The following is a 22672-nucleotide window of genomic DNA, read 5'->3' on the forward strand; positions in this document are numbered from 1 at the left end:
TATTTTCTAGCCTGCAGTAAACTAAGGCAACAAATGTAGGGTTTGAGGATGGCAGCAAGATGCCTGAAACTGAGAGCAAACCATAAAAAACTATTACAAGCTCTTCAAAGTATAAGCTCCATATAAATACGGTATAACTGCTTTAATAGAAAATCATATGTATGAGTAGATGGTTTACAATGATGGCTGCCATCAATTCCTGCCCTTCCTGTCCACACTGCTGCTTCTTCCTCCAACAGCTAGAATCTATTTGCCCTCCCCTTGAATCTGGGCTGGCATAGTGACTTTCTTTCACGAAGAGAAAGCAACAGACATGACCTTGTTCTAGCACCAGGACTAGATTTTAAGAAGGCTGGCAGCTTCAGCTTCTACTTGGGAAATGAGGTACCATGCTATAGAAAAACTTCAGCAGTTGATGACGAACAACTGAATGATGAGAAGTCAAATGCTAAGAGAGACGCCTCTTGGAGAAGCAACAAGGCACCAGATATGTAAGCGAAACCATTTTAGACCTTCTAACCCAGCCCAGCTGCCAGTTGGATGCAATCGAGCCAATGTCACATGGAGCAGAAAAACCATACAGGTCAGCCCTGTCAAATTCCTGTTCATAGAACTGTGAGAAACAATAAACCATTGTTATTTTAAGCCACCAAATTTTGGGGTTCTATGTTGTGCAGCAATAGATAACCAAAATACAGTACACAAGAAAATGTATCTCTAATAGTTTTTTATCAAATTTTCATTTTCAGCGGAGACAGAAATATTAGGGTCCACGTCTCTTCTTTTTATATTAAAAGGCATAGAAGAACAAAGAAAAAATGTTTTTCTAAGTTTTCTAAAGCATCAGTGAAGTTCAGCATGGTACACTGAATGAACACTGGACCACGAGTCAGGAGACCAGTCTCTAACCAGCAGTGGAACTTGATGATGGTGTAGCAAATGATGGGGGATGGTGGGTGGGGATGATGGGAGCTGGCTGCCCCATGCAGGCAATAAAGGTATGCACTGTAGGTAGAGAATTTTTAAAACAATAATAAAACCCATTAAAAGTTAGTCTGCTTTTTATTACGTGGGCTGGCAATTCTAAACCACGTCACTGATAAAAATCCTCCTTTCAATGGGGCAGACTTCTCCTACTTTACCCACATCTTGCAATGTCACCAGACCTCAGAAAGTTTAAGTCACTAAGTTTGAGCTCCACACTCTGTAAAATGACAGGGCCAATCCATCTCTGAGGGGTCTTCTAACTCTAAACTCTATGAATTTAAGAGGAAATCAGCAGTGTGTGAACTTGCCAAAATCTCATTTACTCATTTATTCTCTTATTCCTTCGGTGACCACTTATCAAGTTGCTACCAAGTGTCAGGCGCCATGTCGGTGCTGGAAAACAGAATGAATAAGACTGGGGCCCTGTGATTAAGGAGCTCACAGATGTGCATGCCACTCTGCAACATCACTAAGCCTTAAGTTCAACCTCCTAATTTAGCTCTTTTGTTGTCTTCTCCTCTCTTCTGGGGCATTTTCTCTAACCATCAGCTCCATCTGTGTCCCCCCATTATGTCTGATCTACGCATGGGCAGAGCTTATAGATCATTCATCATCATATTCCAGGGGGCTAATATAGTCTTTGACACTATAAATGTTTGTTGAATGAATGAATGAGAAATGAATAAGCAATTTAGAATGGAGATTAATGACTGTCCAAGATATACATAAGTTAACCATATGAAATTGCCAATACCTGACTATTTTGTTCTATAAAAACAGCAAGTTCATATGGTTTAAAAAAGTTGATTCTGGAATGGGAGGTATAGAGTACTGACCTTGAAATTCCATCCTAGAGACCTATATTCCCTAGAACCTAGAGGACTCCACTGAGGTGGTTGCATTTATATACCAGGCAAAGCACACAGATTAGGGAAAATGTTAAACCTTGCCTCCAGGGTCCTTTTTGAGTCTCCCCTGCCTTCCACTTCTTAGGCTTACCTGATGGCTCTTCTCTGATTGATCCACAGTGCCTTCTTTAGAGACCTTGGTGAAAGGAGTGAAAGGTTTCCAGCCACAGTCACTTCTTTTCCTGGACCTTTTACCAAAATGTCCCCCTTGAAAGTCTCTCATTGTTCTTGGAGACTTTGCCAGAGTCTGGGAATTACCCCTGGCGTCTGGCTGCCTGCCCCCCGACAGCTGCATAGCAGGAGGGACATAGCTGAAAGCTGGGGGGCCGAGGGCTGAAAGTGAATCATGTATATCTGCAAGCTCTCGTGAAGAAACCCACAAAGACCTTTGCTGCTCCTGCTCCTTCTGTATCATCCCAAGCTTATCTATTTTCTGTTGGGCATTCCTCAACAAATCAGCATTCTGGTGCATTAATGTCTGTGAAATCTTCAGATTCAGCACACACTTACTGATGTACTCTTCAGTCATGGATCTGTTGCTCACATTGCCCTTTGCTTCTCCAGTTGACCTCTGTAGGTTGGGTGAACTAAGTGAACTGTTTTGCCAGTCCCAGTCCTCAAAGGAAAGCTCTCTGTCAGATTCCAAAGAGCTCTCATCCTCACTGCAAAAATAGCATGTCTCTCTCTCCATCTTGTCCAACTCTTCCTCCATGGACTTCAGTTCATCTACCTGGTTTGGTTTATCTCCCTGAAGAGTTGAACCCGGTCCTGGGGGCTCTTTCTCTTTATCATCTCCCATGACCAAGCAGCCTGAGTAGATTTCATTGATTTCAAAGCTGCGGAGACTTGCCTGACCTGCACTGGCACTTTTAGTCTCTTCTACCACAGATGAAGCAAGAGAAGTAGCATCTTCATTCTGGATCTCCTTGGCTACTAGCCTTGGAATTGGGGCTTGCACATTTAGCTCTCCTTTCTCAGTGGGAAAAGAGTGACTCCTTGGTCCATGAGGCTGACTGCCTGTTGAAAATAATCAATAATAGATTTCTGTAAGAGTAAGAAAATGCAACTGATTAAGGTGATAGTATTTAGCAGCTAAGCAGCCTTGGCTTGTTACATGCGTGGTGTGAGAAAGCAGGACATAGTTTTCTATTTTCATTCCCTTCCCAGTAGTAGAATGCTGCCAGATACACTCAGAAAGGGTGAGAGGTGAGAAGGTTTTTCTAGCCTAGGCTCAAGTTTCTAATTTGGCATAGTTGAGAGAAAAACTTTGGGCAAGGGCGATGGGGATCAACTCCCCCCACATTTGGGGGGAAATGTTTTAAGTTTCATTTGTAATACATTCAAAACATGCATAACTGCCAGGACATGTGAATTAGTCTCCTGAATCTCAAGGGCTACTTCCTAGCTTTCTTTAAAACACAAGAGTCTGACTGTTTACACCTGTTATTTATGCTTTTAGTGAGCACTTGACAAAAACAGTCAAGACACTGCCCAGGAAGGCACTACATCACTGAGGGGTACAGCCTCAAAGAATAACGCAATGAATGACCTCCGTGCATGGGAAGCAGTCAGAAGCTGGACGAAGAGTGTCTGACTCACAGAGAATGGAAAGGAGAAGCCAAAGCAGTGAGAGCTTGGGTCTCCAGCCCTGTCATGAGGAGAATCAGAGTGAATGGTCACCTGGCTGAAATAAGAGGCCTGGGTTTGCACTATTTAACGAGCCCTGTAATCTGAGCAGGTCACACCTATCTGAACCACAGTTTTCTCATCTATAATATGAGGACACTACGCAGAAGATTGCAAGGTCTTTCCCAGTTCTAAATTCTAAGGTTTCCAAATACACCAAAAATCCAAAAGGCTATCAAAAAAAATACCAAAATGTTAATGTTATTTCCAAGTGGTGGAATTAACATGGTAATCTTCTTCTTTGTACTATTCCACATTTTCTATAAGTGAGCAGATATGAGTTTTAAACTTTAAATATCATCATTTTTATTTGTGATGCAACAACATAAATTTCTAAGAATAATCATGCTAGAAATAAACTAGTTGTTACTGCTTCATTCTGAACCCAAGCAGGATGAAAATGAACCCCAAAAGGTTAACTTAATGATTTTAAGGATCCTGTCTTTCCCTGAGGCATCCATTTCACGACTCTTCCTGACATAAGTTAACAGTTTGGATGAGCTCATTAGTTGCAGTTCACAGACTCAGAACACATGCATGTCAAAGTAATGCTTAACCTGTGAGTTAAGACCATACCAGTTTCCTTCAGCTCTTTTATTTCCAAGTCAGGTGGCTCTTTTGGTTGTTCTGAAGTCAATCCTAAATAGATACCAACATCAGGATGGAGTTCATATCTCTGTACCCTTCTATTCTCAGTTAGCTGAGTTCTCTGGGCTCCGATAAAATCCTGTAAGATGGGAAACACAGTGAAGGACAAGTTGTAACGGGTGTTTTTAGAACAGATACAGAGATCATATAAATTCCCTCTTACTCTTGTAGGGTAGACTGACTGGTTCTAATTAGGTAATTGTTAGGGACTGAATCATGCCTCCCTCAAAAGGCGTGCTCAAATCCCAACTCCAGGTCCTGAGGGTGTGAACCCATTTGTAAATAGGACCTTTAACAATGTAATTATTATTACATTATTATTGCAACTGAATGAGGGTAGGCTTTAATCCAATATGGTTGAAGTCCTGATAAGCAAAGGAAACTGGACAGAAAAAGAGAACGCATGGGAAGCAGTCAGAAGCTGGCAGGCAACAGTACCTGGAAGAGAAAGGAGGAAATGGCATCATGTACATTGCCATGTGATGGAAGAACCAAGGAACCCCAAAGACTGTTGGCCAGCAAGGATAAATAACCATGGAAGGAAGCAAACCTTCTAGCCTCTGAAACCATGAGCCACTACGTTCCTGTTGTTAAGCCAACCTATTGTATGGTATTTGTTTTAGCTGCTAGAAAACTAATACTGTAATTCATTGTTATTATCAATACTTTAAAAGTAATAACATTAGCTGCCATTAAGTGAATCTCCCCTATTTGCCTACAGTATGCCCTTACCATGTGTTGAACCTCATAGTACCCCCTCCTCAATTCCCTGCCACCCTCACCAAGTTAAGCAATTAGGCTTTTTTCAGGAACACAGAAAGGATATATTAAAATGGAGATGTTCCAAAACTTCTTAAGCAGTGGTCCCTGATTTCTAGCTCCCAATTCCCCGGAGTGTGTAAGTGAATATAAATTATCAAACAACTTCAGGGCTTACCTTTAAGTCATTCTTCAGAATATACCGGATATCTTGAAGGTTCATAACTCGGTCTTTCTGCTTGACCTGGATACCTGACTTAACAATATCATAGTAAGGTTTTGGAAGCCTGACATCAGCTTCTAAATAATTTCCCAAAACTACAGCTTCTTTAACAACTGAGCCATCTAAGCCATTCCAGGGTATGTTGTCTGTAAGAAAAAAAGTCACAGGAAGGAGTAATATAATATAAGGAGTAATAATCAAATGAAACTGGGTAACTTTAGTGAAGTCACTCAATTCCTTCAAACATTAGTTTTTCCATGTAGAAAAACAACTGGAACAAGTAGCCACTTTACCTATTTACCGGGGAAATCCCTATCACAGAGACAAGGAATTGTAGTGTCACCATCATGTACACATGAGATCCCTGCTGACAGACCTGAGGACCAGAAGGGGATCTAGTGAAGTATGTTTCATGGCATTAGGCTGGACAGTCTGATGCATTCCTCTCATGGAAGGTACGGTTTTGCCTCTGGGACTGTAAACACTACTAAATGTAGCTGACTGTCCCTCACCCACTCTGTCAATATGTGTGTACGTGAATCTGTGTGTGTGCGTAAGTGCATGCTCCCAAAGCTGACATCTCTCTCCTGAAGAACTCCTGACCTCAGCTATAGGAGTACTTTCTTCAGGTAAGAGTAGCTTTGGGAGAGCTTTCATTCTTCCAACACTGCTTATTCTGAGTGTATGTGATTTCACAGCTTACTTCTCAGACAACAGCCTTTCCCCCCATTTATAAGTTCTTAAGGGGCACTGCACAGAGATCCTTAAATTTTGACAAGGATAATTCTGTTAAAAATCTTTTCTTGGATTAATTCATTATAATTGACAAGCTGATAGGTGGGCTTGGTTGAGTCTTAAAGAACAGGTTTAAAAAGAAAGCTTTCTGAAGGATCATCTCCTTTCTAGATCAGATAAGCACAAAGAGGTTTCCCTGAAGAATCTCTTTTCTCTAAGTCTTGCATTTTCATAAAACTAACTCCTGGGGGGAAAAACTCTCCCCTAAGAATAGGGACTCTGGTCAGCCATTAATGTGCTCCTTGACCTACCTGTTAAAATCTCTTGTATGATCATAGAAAAGCTGTAGACGTCTGACTTCACTGTGGCTGCCTTCTGTACGATCACCTCTGGGGCAGCCCAGTTGTACAGCTGGGTTGGGAGGGGTACTCGAGTCAGATCCTTGTTTACACCTCTCTCCTGGCTACAGAAGGAAACACACAAGGCAAGGCTCACGTCTTAAGAGACTGTGATCACCACACAGTGCATTTATGACACACTTGCCTCTGAAGACTGGCAACTTCCTTGAGCTTCTGGAAACCTAGCTAATTCAATTTCAGTGATCCAACCCAGCACTTGCAATTACTTACTGTTCCCACCCAATGGGGTCCTGTCCACCCTCCAACCTCACCTGGCTGCTCTCTCCAACTTACCCACTCCATTCAAATTACAGGGGCCTATTTTCAGTTTCTTTAACAAGTCATGCACATTACCACATCAAACCTTTGCACCAGTAGCTTTCTCTGCCTGCCGTTCTCTGTCCACAGATCCTAGAATAACTGGCTCCTTATGACTGAGGTATCAAATCAAAAGTCACCTCCCTAGAGGAGGCCTTTCTTGACCACCTACTCAAAAGTAGTCCCATTTTATTGGCTGAGAGGACTTATTATATGAATTTTCTGTGCATTTATTTATTGTTTATCATCTATATCCCTTCCACTAGTGAGTCAGCTAAGTGAGGGTAGGCACCTTATCTGTCTTTTATGCCACTGTATCCCTGAGCTTATACAGGTCCTCAACACTTATTACTGAATAAGTCAATGCAAGATTCTTTCAAGACCATGCTCGAGCCCCTCCTGCTTTACTGAAGTATTGTGTGACACCTCTAACTCCCAGTTGCTTCTTTTGTGAGCTCCTATCACTTGAATCATGCCCTCTGAGTTCAGCACTCAAAGGTTCACTGATTTGCTTGAATTATTCAACTTCCCAATTAAATTCCTTCAGAGCACAATCTAAGCACTCTAAAGGTCTTCTAGATTAAAAAGATTCCTCAGGGTGAGGACAGTGCTGACTCCCACCAAAAGCTATCAGGAACATCAAATGAGTTCATGGGTGTGAAAACACTCAGTGAGCCACAAAGCGCTGTGCCAAGAAAGGAATAAACATGAACATTATGGTAGACAGTCAGTAAAAATTTGACGAATAGTTCTGATAATTCACAAAGCAAGTGACTGGAAGTTCTTTGCTGATTCAGCTTAAGAACAGATTTTTAAACATTCAGTGGAATATTATCCAGCCATAAAAAGGAATGAAGTTATGAAACATGCTGTGCATGGTTGAACCTTGAAGACATGATATTGCATAAAGTAAGCCAGACACAAAAGAACAATTATTAAATGATATTACTTACAAGAAATAACTAGAATATGCAAATTCACAGAGCCAGAAAGTAAGATTATAGGTTAGAAAGGGCAGGGATGGGGAGAAGAGAAAATTAATGATCAGTTGGTACAGAATTTCTGTTTGGGGTGATGGAGAAGTTTTGGTAATAGATGGTGGTGGTGGTAGCACAACACTGTACAATTGTAATTAACCACGGTAAACTTGAAAGTGGTTAAGATGGGAAATTTTATGTTGCATATATGGTACCATAATAAAAAATTGTAAAAAATAGATTTTAGAGAGTAGGGTTGGCTTTTTAGCCTTTGAACAAACTTTCACAAATAATGGTTCTTTCAACTGAGCTTTTAATAAATGAGCGCGAACTCAAGAAGCTATGAAATTATAAAAGCTGGTACTGACTTTTTGGTTGTACTGCTGAATTGTTAGATGGCATAGTGTCAACACAATGCATATACATGCACATATTACTATTCATAGAAAAAGTAATGGAGTGTTTTACTATCAGAGAATCTGATAATTATTATCTAAGAACCTGGCATGCTTGGCTTTTCACACTGGGCGGGGGGGTGAAGGGAAACACCTACCTTCCATCTCAGGTCTTTCAGACTGTCTAATGCTCTGGCAAGGGACAGATGACATATAACCAGGATTTATATCCTTTCTCTTTCATTTCCTCTCACCTTCATCCCTTATATTCCCTTCTTTCTTATCCGTTAAAGCTAGCAAGGAGTGGGGGGGAAGAGGTCCTTCCCTTCTAGCTGTCACTCTAGGACAGTTACTTTTCTGGGCTTCAGCTTTGACATCATTAAAATTACATTTGTCTGAGGCTACGTGACACCATCTCCAAGGTCGATTCCAATAGATTTCACTAAGAAGGAACTTAAGAGCAGGAGAACCTGCTGTATCTCTTTTTCACCAAGAGATGGAGCAATGCCTCTGCCATTGCCATTCAACAAACCCACCTGCCCAACTAGAATGTTAACTAAAAATAAATGTGGAATTCAAGCTGTTTTGGATTCTTAAGAAAGCTATGCCCTTATGGCTACAACTTCTTGTTGATTGACATTTCCACCTGAAGTTTCATTCTAAGGTCAAAAAGCCCAGTGAAGGCTCACACCTCCCTACCAGACACTCTAGACTTCCCAGTGGTGCTCAAAGACTCTGGCCATCTCCTTCCCCCTCATACTTGACCATTCTGTTGACCCCAGAGCCTTTCATTTTAGTTCCTTGGCCACTACCAGGTCCGGCCCTTGTGGCCTCCTGGCTGTTCTTCCTGCCCTCAACCTATGATCTACCCTCCCCCTTTAGCCTCTACAACATGGTGTGAGTTTCAGCTCTGCCTTTTACCCAACCAGCTGGGTGACCGGACCATCCCTTCACTATTCTGGGCCTCAGTTTCCTCATCGATAAAAGGACAGGGTTAGGATGGGCCATCTGCAAAGTTTCAAGTTCCCAGAATTCATACCTCTACTGGAGAGCTAAAGCAGGAGAAACTGTTATGCCTTTACTTGACCAACAGATGGCAACCCACCCCTGCCAAACAGCTTGGATTTTACTTAGCCCTTCTGAAAAAGCCTTTGGTGTTACTAACAGCCAAAAAAAAAAAAAATTCCTAACCCGTTAGCTAGCTGAACTTATAGCCAAAGTAGTCAATGCTGCTCTGAACCATTTCTAGCTTTCCTTTCATTTAGGCTCATCAATTCATTTAACAAATTGAATGTTTGTTAAATGCCCAGTTGCTATGTGGCAGGCCCTGAGCAAGTGCTGAAGTTACAGTGATGAATCAGCCACTGTCCTGCCCTCTAGCTCACTGTCTGGTGGGCAGTCACTTATATAAAAATGACTGCAGTGCAATTCAGTGGCAAGCACAGGGGAAGGAAATGCAAAGTACTGCAGGGGAGGAGGGCATCAGTGTAGGTAGATTTCATGGAATACAGCAGAAGTTGTGTCTGAATTTAGGCTGAAAGGGTAAGTAGGACTATGCTGGGTATTCTGGATACACGGAGAAACACTGTGAAATAGCATGAACTAAAAGTGGTTTTGGATGATCAGAAAGGGAGTGGGAAGGAATGAGGCTGACACTGGGCGAGTGACCCCACTAGGAAGGTTTTCACACTCTACAAAGATACCTGGACTTAATCCTACAGGCAAGCTGCTTGAAATAAGGAGCTGCTGCAATGTTTTACTTAGATCTGAATCTTAGCAGCTCAACTGGTAATGGTTATAGCACCCATCTGGGCAACTGCCATACTCCATTTGTGCCCTAACTGCTTGCTCCCCTTGCCCCTCTCTTGCTCCTTACCACCGCTTCTCTATATTTAGGAGCAAGAGGGATCTTCTTCTACTGTAACTAGCCATGTCATCATCCTGCGTAAAACCTTTCACAGAATCCCAGTGCTGGTAGGATAATATTCAAACTCCTCCTCAAAGCCCACAAGACCAGGCACAATCTAGCCCCTGCCCTCCTCTCCAGGCAGAGGGACAAAAGGAACTCGATGTGTGAGGAACCCAGAGTCTTTCATTCTCATTCATTTGATAACTGTGTGCCAGGCTGTTCTCGCATTTGAGATACAGCAGTTAACCAAACAAATCCGTGCTCTCCTGGAGCTTTCCATCTGGTGAGAGAAATAAGTTACAGCATAAGAGAAGTAAAGACCTGCTAAGAAACTTAGATACAAAGCATTAGTGATGGGTAGGTAAGAGACAAAGTAACGGGTATAGGGGAGTCTAAGCAAGGGATCTGCCAGTGGCCCAAGCTCTCCAGTAGAAGTAGGACCAACACTGGGCCAAAGACTCAGAACTGTGAATGGCAGCAAGGAAGCACAATGGAGATTCTCTGCCTCCCAGAACCTGGGGATGAGGAATGGGGGATCAGCCTCAACTCTAAGGAGGACTCTGACCCCAGCCAAATAGGAAACTAAGTCCATTCACTGTACCTGAATGAAGGCATTGTTTTTATAACTGTTTCCCTCACGGTACTGGGCTCCTGGGGGGGGGGGGCAGGAACGCCTCAGTGCCCAACATGGTACCTGGCCTAGATTTAGGAGGTGTTCATCAGCATCCATACCCTTCTCTCTCCTTCCAGGACACACAGCTAAGTCACAATTCCCAGCCTATTTTGCAGTAAGGATGTAATTGGGCTCTGGCCACTGGAAAGTGGGGAACAATGGCATACCTACTTCTAGGCTGGCCTCTAAACCCTACGCTCTCTCTTGCTCATCAAGGAACACAGTGGGGGAGTGAAGCCTGGGAGACAGCAAAGCCACCAATGGGGGAATGTAGAACACAGTGTGAAATAGAGCTTGGTTGTGGTAAGCCACAGAAAACATTAGGATGGATTGTTAGGGCAGTTACACACATTGGCTACTATGAGGTAGCCATATGTGTGTAACAAAAAAGTTTACTTGTTAAACTTTTTTTTTTGTGGGGATGGGAAGTGCAGGGTCCAGGAATTTGACCCGGGTCTCCCTCATGACAGGTGAGAATTCTACCACAGAGTTACTGTTGCACTGCTCACTTGTTAAACTTTTATTAAAATAAAAATATCCCAAGCAGAAGTAACTACCCCAAAGCCTCTTGAACCTCAGCAGACAGAACTAGGTATTTGGAACACCTCCTCCCACACTGATGGGCAGGTCAGCCCACCAAATACAAGAGGTCTTGCCTGATCAGATTTTCTCTATAGTAAAACTCTTGCCCATCTCCCCAGCCCCCAGGACTCTCTGAAAGGTTCCACCTACCTTTCCATCATATACTCCAGGTTGGTCAGCCTTGCTTCCCCTGTGCAGACAATGTGGACAGCATAGGAGCTGAGAGCGCGGTGGATAAACCCCCGGGAATGCAGGTATCTCAAGGCGTCAGAGATCTGGAGCAGCAGGTGCACAATCACCTCCATGTGCAGCACGGGGAACTGGGACCGCTAGAGGTGGGACATAAAACGCCAGAAACAAAAGGGACCAGGTCCCCTAGCACTGCAGAATGCTTTATAATTCCAAAGTCATTTCATTTGAGCCTCACAACCACCTAGTAACCCCAGCTCACAGAAGAGGAACCTAAAGCTCAGTGAGGCTAAATGACTGGTCTAAGGTCCCATAGAACCAGGCCCCCTGGTTCCAAACCTCGGCTCCTTCTTGGCTAAGTCGCTTCACACCTCAAAGAATATGAGAACATTCTCAAAACCGGTACGTGCATTCAGGGATGGCCCAGAGCAAACTGGAAAGGGGAGTTTGTTCAAAGGGGTGCCTCCCCTGCCTCCCATAAACCGGCCCTGCTCCTTTCTTTTTCAAGCCTGCAGTACTAGAAGAACCTGGATGCTTAAAGGACATTGGGGGATGCAGATAACCAATCCAGCTCCTACTCCAGTCATATGAACGAGAAACTTCATTATAAGAGAACAGAAATTCCCTCACACAGATATACCAGCTGATTAAAGTCATAATGGGTATATCTCCCCAGAGATGTGGTATTTTAATGAAAAAGTAATACCATCACCCAAGGAAAGGAAAAAACGAACACTAATAGGAGACCCTCAAAAGGCATGAATGAAAAGAATGAACTGTGGAGAATGGGGTGGAAGCATGAATGGCAAGTTACTGGGGAAAAGGGCCTTCTTGGAAGGTCTTTCCTCATTCTTGCTTAAGCCCAGGGTTTTTAGAACAGTAATGAAGAAAGAAAAACAAATCTTCCAGGAACTTCTCTGCAGCCACATCTCAGCCCAAAAAATACTTCCCAGGAAGTCTGTCGGCCATGAAGATGTCCTCCCCCAAAGAAAGAGGAGAAGTGAGAGGGCAACTACACAAACATCTCTATATAAACAACAAGGCTAGGGCACAAGTGAAAATATGTGATAGGGAAGTAAGGCAAGGTGACTGTTCAAACGCATTTTGTGTGTTTTCTAGGTCTGCTGAGCTCCTGATAGCTGATACAGAAGCAGGACTGACAATAATAAAATCACACTAGTTCTGACCATGCGTCTGTCAAGTTTAAATGGTGTGTAACTCAGTCCCATACAAGTAATGAACTAAGAGATTTTTCTTTCATGTATGAACATAAAGAAACTACATTTGGGGCAGGGGAGAGAAGATAGGGAGAAGGTGGTAGAGGAGCAAGGGGAAAATCGTGAAGGCTGCAATTTACCCGTTCATGGAGGACACTGAACAGAGTGCCAACTGTGATGCGCTCATACACAAGACGAGTCTTTTCCAGGTCCTGGGACAGGCACACAGCCATCAGCTGCAGCAGGTGGGGATGCCGCAGTTTGCTGCAAAAGGAAAGAAGCTTCAGATGGGACAGGGAGGAGGAGGAGAGGGTGAAAAGATGGATGTTGTCCCTTCTTCTAGGCTCTTTAAACAAATTCTAAACAATTATCACTTGCACATATTAGTTCCTTCAAAGAAATCAGGAGGGGTGGGGTTGTTTGTTGTTGGAATCTATGGTCTCTCCTGACCAGAACTTGAGGGCTCAGAGTCACCAGTGGCAAGGACAACATCACTAGGAGCTAATGAGCAAGGCATTATGTATACTTTGCATGCATCTTCTTAGATTCTGGGAAATACTTGCAAGTAAATGTATCATTTTAGAGATGAGGAAACCAAGGATGGGGGGATGTCAGGAACTTGTCCAGGTCACATACCCTACTCAGTTACGCACCAATGTCCATGCTGCACCTCCATCCATACAACTTCCTTTCTCACCTCCTGTAGGAGCTGAGTGGTTCTCAGAAGAGCTCCATGAACCAGGGTCCACTCAGAGATCCTGGTGTGAAACCAAGAATTGAGATCCTGGCCCAGCAAGAGCTGAAAGACTCAACCCTAGAGCCAAAAGGAAACCTCAGATACTGAGGCCCATGGGTGTGCCCTCAGTGGTAGAAATATCTGGATCTCATCAGAAGCCATGCTCTATGAAAATAGAGCAGCTGATTAAAAGAATTATACATCATGACCAAGTAGGATTCATCCCAGGTATGCAAGGATGGTTCAACATAAGAAAATCAATTAATGTAATACACCATATCAACAAATCAAAGCAGAAAAATCACATGATCATCTCAATTGATGCAGAGAAGGCATTTGACAAGATTCAACATCCTTTCCTGTTGAAAACACTTCAAAAGATAGGAATACAAGGGAACTTCCTTAAAATGATAGAGGGAATATATGAAAAACCCACAGCTAATATCATCCTCAATGGGGAAAAATTGAAAACTTTCCCCCTAGGATCAGGAACAAGACAAGGATGTCCACTATCACCACTATTATTCAACATTGTGTTGGAGGTTCTAGCCAGAGCAATTAGGCAAGAAAAAGAAATACAAGGCATCAAAATTGGAAAGGAAGAAGTAAAACTATCACTGTTTGCAGACGATATGATACTATACGTCGAAAACCCGGAAAAATCCACAACAAAACTACTAGAGCTAATAAATGAGTACAGCAAAGTAGCAGGTTACAAGATCAACATTCAAAAATCTGTAGCATTTCTATACACTAGCAATGAACAAGCTGAGGCGGAAATCAAGAAACAAATCCCATTTACAATTGCAACTAAAAGAATAAAATACCTAGGAATAAATTTAACTAAAGAGACAAAAAACCTATATAAAGAAAACTACAAAAAACTGTTAAAAGAAATCACAGAAGACCTAAATAGATGGAAGGGCATACCGTGTTCATGGATTGGAAGACTAAATATAGTCAAGATGTCAATCCTACCTAAATTGATTTACAGATTCAATGCAATACCAATCAAAATCCCAACAACTTATTTTTCAGAAATAGAAAAACCAATAAGCAAATTTATCTGGAAGGGCAGGGTGCCCCGAATTGCTAAAAACATCCTGAGGAAAAAAAACGAAGCTGGAGGTCTCGCGCTGTCTGACTTTAAGGCATATTATGAAGCCACAGTGGTCAAAACAGCATGGTATTGGCATAAAGATAGATATATCGACCAATGGAATCGAATAGAGTGCTCAGATATAGACCCTCTCATCTATGGACATTTGATCTTTGATAAGGCAGTCGAGCCAACTCACCTGGGACAGAACAGTCTCTTCAATAAATGGTGCCTAGAGAACTGGATATCCATATGCAAAAGAATGAAAGAAGACCCATATCTCACACCCTATATAAAAGTTAACTCAAAATGGATCAAAGATCTAAACATTAGGTCTAAGACCATAAAACAGTTAGAGGAAAATGTAGGGAAATATCTTATGAAACTTACAATTGGAGGTGGTTTTATGGACCTTAAACCTAAAGCAAGAGCACTGAAGAAAGAAATAAATAAATGGGAGCTCCTCAAAATTAAACACTTTTGTGCATCAAAGAACTTCATCAAGAAAGTAGAAAGACAGCCTACACAATGGGAGACAATATTTGGAAATGACATATCAGATAAAGGTCTAGTATCCAGAATCTATAAAGAGATTGTTCAACTCAACAACAAAAAGACAGCCAACCCAATTACAAAATGGGAAAAAGACTTGAACAGACACCTACCAGAAGAGGAAATACAAATGGCCAAAAGGCACATGAAGAGATGCTCAATGTCCCTGGCCATTAGAGAAATGCAAATCAAAACCACAATGAGATATCATCTCACACCCACCAGAATGGCCATTATCAACAAAACAGAAAATGACAAGTGCTGGAGAGGATGCGGAGAAAGAGGCACACTTATCCACTGTTGGTGGGAATGTCAAATGGTGCAACCACTGTGGAAGGCAGTTTGGAGGTTCCTCAAAAAGCTGAATATAGAATTGCCATACGACCCAGCAATACCATTGCTGGGAATCTACTCAAAGGACTTAAGGGCAAAGACACAAACAGACATTTGCACACCAATGTTTATAGCAGCGTTATTTACAATTGCAAAGAGATGGAAACAGCCAAAATGTCCATCAACAGACGAGTAGCTAAACAAACTGTGGTATATACATACGATGGAATATTATGCAGCTTTAAGACAGGATAAACTTATGAAGCATGTAATAACATGGATGGACCTAGAGAACATTATGCTGAGTGAGTCTAGCCAAAAACTAAAAGACAAATATTGTATGGTCCCACTGATGTGAACCGACATTCAAGAATAAACTTGGAATATGTCATTAGTAACAGAGTCCAGCAGGAGTTAGAAACAGGGTAAGATAATGGGTAATTGGAGCTGAAGGGATACATACAGACTGTGCAACAGGACTAGATACAAAAACTCAAAAATGGACAGCACAATAATACCTAATTGTAAAGTAATCATGTTAAAACACTGAATGAAGCTGCATCTGAGCTATAGGTTTTTGCTTTGTTTTGTTTTGTTTTGTTTTGATTACTATTATTACTTTTATTTTTTTTCTCTATATTAACATTCTATATCTTTTTCGGTTATGTTGCTAGTTCTTCTAAACCGATGCAAATGTACTAAGAAATGATGATCATGCATCTATGTGATGTTAAGAATTACTGATTGCATATGTAGAATGGTATGATTTCTAAATGTTGGGTTAATTTCTTTTTTTCCGTTAATTAATAAAAAAAAAAAGAGAAGGGATAATTGGAGATTAAGGGATACAGACTGTACAACGGGACTGGATATAAAAACTCAGAAATGGACAGCACAATACTACCCAATTGTAATGCAATTATGTTAAAACACTGAATGAAGCTGCATGTGAGGTATAGGTTTTTTGTTTGTTTTTTTTTCTTTCTATTATTGTTTTAATTCTTATTCTGTTGTCTTTTTATTCTTTTTCTAAATCGATGCAAATGTACTAAGAAATGATGAATATGCAACTATGTGATGTTATTAAGAATTACTGATTGTACATGTAGATTGGAATGATTTCTAATTGTTTTGTTAATTCTTTTTTTAATTAATAAAAAAATAGTATAAAAAAAAAATCTGTAGCATTTTATACACTAGTAATGAACAAGCTGAGGCGGAAATCAAGAAACAAATCCCATTTACAATTGCAACTAAAAGAATAAAATACCTAGGAATAAATTTAACTAAAGAGACAAAAAACCTATATAAAGAAAACTACAAAAAACTGTTAAAAGAAATCACAGAAGACCTAAATAGATGGAAGGGCATACCGTGTTCATGGATTGGAAGACTAAATATAGTCAAGATGTCAATCCTACCTAAATTGATTTACAGATTCAATGCAATACCAACCAAAATCCCAACAACTTATTTTTCAGAAATAGAAAAACCAATAAGCAAATTTATCTGGAAGGGCAGGGTGCCCCGAATTGCTAAAAACATCCTGAGGAAAAAAAACGAAGCTGGAGGTCTCGCGCTGTCTGACTTTAAGGCATATTATGAAGCCACAGTGGTCAAAACAGCATGGTATTGGCATAAAGATAGATATATCGACCAATGGAATCGAATAGAGTGCTCAGATATAGACCCTCTCATCTATGGACATTTGATCTTTGATAAGGCAGTCGAGCCAACTCACCTGGGACAGAACAGTCTCTTCAATAAATGGTGCCTAGAGAACTGGATATCCATATGCAAAAGAATGAAAGAAGACCCATATCTCACACCCTATATAAAAGTTAACTCAAAATGGATCAAAGATCTAAACATTAGGTCTAAGACCATAAAACAGTTAGAGGAAAATGTAGGGAAATATCTTATGAAACTTACAATTGGAGGTGGTTTTATGGACCTTAAACCTAAAGCAAGAGCACTGAAGAAAGAAATAAATAAATGGGAGCTCCTCAAAATTAAACACTTTTGTGCATCAAAGAACTTCATCAAGAAAGTAGAAAGACAGCCTACACAATGGGAGACAATATTTGGAAATGACATATCAGATAAAGGTCTAGTATCCAGAATCTATAAAGAGATTGTTCAACTCAACAACAAAAAGACAGCCAACCCAATTACAAAATGGGAAAAAGACTTGAACAGACACCTACCAGAAGAGGAAATACAAATGGCCAAAAGGCACATGAAGAGATGCTCAATGTCCCTGGCCATTAGAGAAATGCAAATCAAAACCACAATGAGATATCATCTCACACCCACCAGAATGGCCATTATCAACAAAACAGAAAATGACAAGTGCTGGAGAGGATGCGGAGAAAGAGGCACACTTATCCACTGTTGGTGGGAATGTCAAATGGTGCAACCACTGTGGAAGGCAGTTTGGAGGTTCCTCAAAAAGCTGAATATAGAATTGCCATACGACCCAGCAATACCATTGCTGGGAATCTACTCAAAGGACTTAAGGGCAAAGACACAAACAGACATTTGCACACCAATGTTTATAGCAGCGTTATTTACAATTGCAAAGAGATGGAAACAGCCAAAATGTCCATCAACAGACGAGTAGCTAAACAAACTGTGGTATATACATACGATGGAATATTATGCAGCTTTAAGACAGGATAAACTTATGAAGCATGTAATAACATGGATGGACCTAGAGAACATTATGCTGAGTGAGTCTAGCCAAAAACTAAAAGACAAATATTGTATGGTCCCACTGATGTGAACCGACATTCAAGAATAAACTTGGAATATGTCATTAGTAACAGAGTCCAGCAGGAGTTAGAAACAGGGTAAGATAATGGGTAATTGGAGCTGAAGGGATACATACAGACTGTGCAACAGGACTAGATACAAAAACTCAAAAATGGACAGCACAATAATACCTAATTGTAAAGTAATCATGTTAAAACACTGAATGAAGCTGCATCTGAGATATAGGGTTTTTTTTTTTTTTTTACTATTATTATTACTTTTATTTTTTTTCTCTATATTAACATTCTATATCTTTTTCTATTGTGTTGCTAGTTCTTCTAAACCGATGCAAATGTACTAAGAAATGATGATCATGCATCTATGTGATGTTAAGAATTACTGATTGCATATGTAGAATGGTATGATTTCTAAATGTTGGGTTAATTTCTTTTTTTCCGTTAATTAATAAAAAAAAAAAAACAGAGCAGCTGCAGGCTGTCCAACATGGGCACAAGCCAGGAGGGGGCAGGGCTTGGGGGCTGTAACAGGAAAGCCAGAACGGACCTGGCTGGACCACACACAGACAGAGGTTATGGGAAGTCAGTTAGTTGACAGAAATGAACCACTTACCAGTGCCACCCCTGCCCCCTTGAGGCTATCCATTAATGCCTTTTTCTTGACAGCCCTCGGCAGGAGAGTCCCTGATTTCACCAGGAGATGCTGAGGCTAAGCCAGGATAGCTCTGACCCTATAAGGGTCTGTAAAGAGATCTGAACCTATCATGGGCTGAAGTCTTGGGCCTCCTGCCATCCCATTCTCACCTGCTATGTTCCTGCTCAGCAATCAATAAGTCAGCTAGCCGCAGCCTACTGCAGTGTGGGTGGGTAGGGAGATTCAGCTCCTTCACTGTGACTCTGCTTCCATTCCAAACCAGGCTACGAGGGTGGGAAAGAGTATGAGCAGAGAGGATGAGTGACCAGAGACCCTAGAAATGGAGTTCACACAGAATCTGTGAATCCCCTTGGGCACCACCAAGCCCTTCCTCCCACTACCTTCATTTACTAAAGCACTCCTGGGAAATGTAAGTACATGTGACAGGAAGCCACTAGAGGATTTAAGGGAGGTAATGACTTGATCAGGTTTGAATTTTCAAAAGACAGTGGTACCAACAGTGTGGAGAATGGATAAGACAGGAACATTAGTTTTGATGAGGGATGGTGACAACCTGGACAAGAGGAGAGGAGTGAGACAGAGAGGAGGGGACCTGAAAACAATCTGGGACATGGGCAGAAAAGCAAAGAGTATATTTGTAGGGGACGGAGGACTTTGTGAGTCCAGGAGAGGGTTCTTCTCAACCAAAGCTTTAGAAGAGTGTTTCATCTAAGCAGGGAAGAAGGCTCCTGGTTCAAAAATGCCAAGAGACCTTGGCTAGGACAACTCCTGTGACCCTGCAGAGATAGGAACTGAGAACATTCCAGCCCAGCCAAATCGTGTTACTGCCACCTCTACTGGATTTGGCTGTTGAGAGCTTCAGATGAGGCCTGTTTCAGCTGCTATAGGGGACTCAATATCCTTTGGGCTGTTTCAGAGGAAAGACAATCATCACTAAGTTGGTATTAATTCTTTAAAGCAGGGAGATGAAAATACTAACATAAATAACTTTTTAGATGAGTGGCTCTCAATTGGGGGTGATTTCAATCCCCAGGGGACATCTGGCAGTGTGTGGAGACATGTTTCCCTGCCACACGAGGACAGAAGAGAGCCACTGATTCCCAGTGGGTAGAGACCAGGGAAGACGCTGAACATCCCACAGTGCACAGGAAGCCCTGACAACAAAGACTCATCCAGCCCAAAATGTCAGTGTCACGTCGAGAAATCCTGATTTAGATGTATGTTTTTAAGTATTTCCTTGTATTTGGATAGAAACCCTCCACATGCAGGAAGTCCCACACTGCCCCTTCGTCCCCTGTGACTAACTCAGGCCTCCTACTGGCCACATCTGCTTACTTGGTCATGACCATGTAGGGGCCACTGAAGAAAGAAAAGGTGGGCTCGTCGTCAGCTTGAATCACTTCCTTTTCTCCAATTACTGGGAGAGATCCTAGATAGGCAAGCTGTGTTCCCCCTGTGAGATAAAACTGAAACCAAAGAGCAGCTCAAATTGTGGGGAGAAAAGAGAAAAGGCAAAATATCCCCAGAACTTGATCAGCCAGCTAAAAATAACAATAGCTGCTACTTATCAATTTTCTCAATAGCCCATGCACTAGTCATTATTCTTCCATGTATATTATCAATCTTTCTAGAAACTCTGCAAGATTGTAATATTCTTTTTCTTTTTAACTGAGGATCACAAAAAGAAGGCAGACGCCTACCTGACACCAATGGCTGGGAACAAGGGGCCTGAGTGGCCAAAGCCCATATTCCTTTCACATCCCCTCCCCCTGTGCTTCTGCACAATTAACAAGAGGCTCAGAAGTGGTGGCTGAGCTGTTGGCAAACATTACCCACTGAGTAACATTCTACTTTGACAGGCAAAACCAAGGACCTGTCAAACCCATGGCACCACTTGTCCTCAAAACAGTTCTCAGTTTAAAAACTTAATTTCTTAAAAGCCCTTCTATAAGGCATAGGCATGGTGGATCACGGAGCAGATCCATGCAGTCAGTGCAGCTCTCTGCCTCTCTCTCTCAGGAGGAATACACATGCCTTCACTGGGAATTAAAACCTTACTTTCTAAACTCCCCAAATCTAGCAGGTCATCCAAGGGATTCCTCCAAAGTTTTTGCCATTTTTCAGTAAGTATAGGGATACTAGGGAGGGACAGTTTTTCCTCAAAAGGGGCAAAAAAGGAAGGGGAAAAAAAACATTCAGTGAGGGTAAGGAAGAAGAAATTAGATAAACGTAGAAGAGGAGACCAAGTTCAGCTGATTCACCAACTGGTCCTGCAAACACTGGTTATCAGTGGCAATCTCTTACCTTTCCAAAGCCAAAGCTGTAGATATTCTGGGCAGAAATTACTCCAGCCTTAAGTAGTCGATTAGGAGAGCCATTAGGGTTTCTAGACATATTTAAAAGACATATTTAAAATAGTAAGAATTACTCACATCCAGAGGAATAATGCTGAACCAAGTTTTCAGAATGCGTAGTCTTTACTGCTTGACTCTTTCTCATGGAACTATAGATGGACTAATATCTATTGTCTCAGTAATTTCCATTCCCCGGGAGTCATACCCTTGAATTGTCCCTCCCACACTGGCTAGGACTGACCTGTAAACCCAACAGGATTCTGCCGAATTCTGTTTGTGACTTCCAGGGTTAGTTCAGTTACGGCTTTTGCCCTCATCTCTCTTGAACCACTGGCTCCTGGAGAGCCAGTAGCCATGCTATGAAGACTTTCAAGCAGCCCTATGGGGAGACCCAGCACCCACGGCCAATTTGCCAACCATGTGAAATGAGTCACCTTGGACTGGACCCTTCAGCTGATCAGCCTTCAGATGATCACAGTTTCAATGACATCTTGGCTGCAACCTCATGAGAAATCCTAAGCCAAAACCACCCAGCTAAGCTGCTCCCAGATTTCAGGCCCACAAAAACTGTGTGAGATAAAAATGTTTAGTGTTATTTGAAGCTGCTAAGTTTGGAAAGTGATTTGTTGGGCAGCAATAGATATATAACTAATATAGACGGTCAGAGTTGGAAAGAATTATAATGCTTATTTTATCCAACTTTCTAATTTTACAGATGGTAAGAATGAAGTTCAGAGAAGGAAACCAGTCGGCCTGAGGAAATAGAGCAGCAGGGACTAGACAGTAATGCTTCTCATGCCAGCCACTACTCTTCCTACATACTACACTTGAACTACCACCCACACGTGGGAGCCCTATTAACTAAATGCGTCTTAAAAAGAATGGTATGCCTTACACTTCTTTGGCTCCCAGAGCACAACACAATGCTGTGCAGGTAGTACATACTCAGGTAATACCTGCTGACTCAGTAGCAGCAGTAATAGTTTCAGTTCAGACTGAAGGAAAAAAAAATTCTGCTGCTGCCATAACCACTGTTCCTTCCTTGGCAAATGGCATAGGAGCCATGGGTGGCAGTGCATACCCAGCCCCATCCAACCCAGGCCACCCTACCCAAACCCAGGACTGTGAGGCCTCATGTTCCTACTATTCATGATTAGACGTGAGCATAGTACTTCTGCTTTTGGAAGTTCTCTTAGGCTCTGTTCTACTTGGCAACCCACTGGTTCCAGGGTGTCACTGCCCTGCTTTAAGCCCCTGTGCTGTCATCTGAGTTTGGACTCTTTGGACTGAGGTAGAGACACCATACATCCCAGTTTACACCTGTTGTCCCAGTGTCATTATTGATAGTGTCCCTGTCACTCTCAAAACTGCCCAGTGCGGTGGGTAAGTTATATGACCCTGATCTGACTGACCCCTTTCTTACCCCAAATCTTCAATACCCTCTAGAAACAAGATTCACATGCCAAGACCTCAAAGAGATGGGAGAGAATAGATTGTTTCCTGCCCCAAAAAACAGAGCTGGCAGTGTGGTGTGGGAGTGCCCACCAGCAGCAGCAGAACAGGTGACC

At 41.9% G+C, this 22672-nt stretch overlaps 1 protein-coding gene across 10 annotated transcripts in view; it reads right to left on the reverse strand.

The window, feature by feature from the left end:
- TEX14 (testis expressed 14, intercellular bridge forming factor) overlaps positions 1–22672 on the reverse strand; it is a 129402-nt gene that overhangs the window by 31158 nt on the left and 75572 nt on the right. For all 10 annotated transcript variants that reach the window (XM_077164932.1, XM_077164940.1, XM_077164939.1 and 7 more), the window contains 9 exons: positions 21055–21136; positions 20086–20216; positions 18900–19013; positions 12745–12868; positions 11349–11527; positions 6258–6409; positions 5167–5357; positions 4158–4308; positions 1987–2912 (listed from right to left, as the gene is read on the reverse strand). In XM_077164932.1, the coding sequence (XP_077021047.1) occupies positions 1987–2912; positions 4158–4308; positions 5167–5357; positions 6258–6409; positions 11349–11527; positions 12745–12868; positions 18900–19013; positions 20086–20216; positions 21055–21136 (2050 nt within the window). The remainder of the gene's footprint in view (positions 1–1986; positions 2913–4157; positions 4309–5166; positions 5358–6257; positions 6410–11348; positions 11528–12744; positions 12869–18899; positions 19014–20085; positions 20217–21054; positions 21137–22672) is intronic.

The sequence above is a fragment of the Tamandua tetradactyla genome, chromosome 6 (genome assembly GCF_023851605.1).
Source record: "Tamandua tetradactyla isolate mTamTet1 chromosome 6, mTamTet1.pri, whole genome shotgun sequence".
NCBI classification, from domain to species: domain Eukaryota; kingdom Metazoa; phylum Chordata; class Mammalia; order Pilosa; family Myrmecophagidae; genus Tamandua; species Tamandua tetradactyla.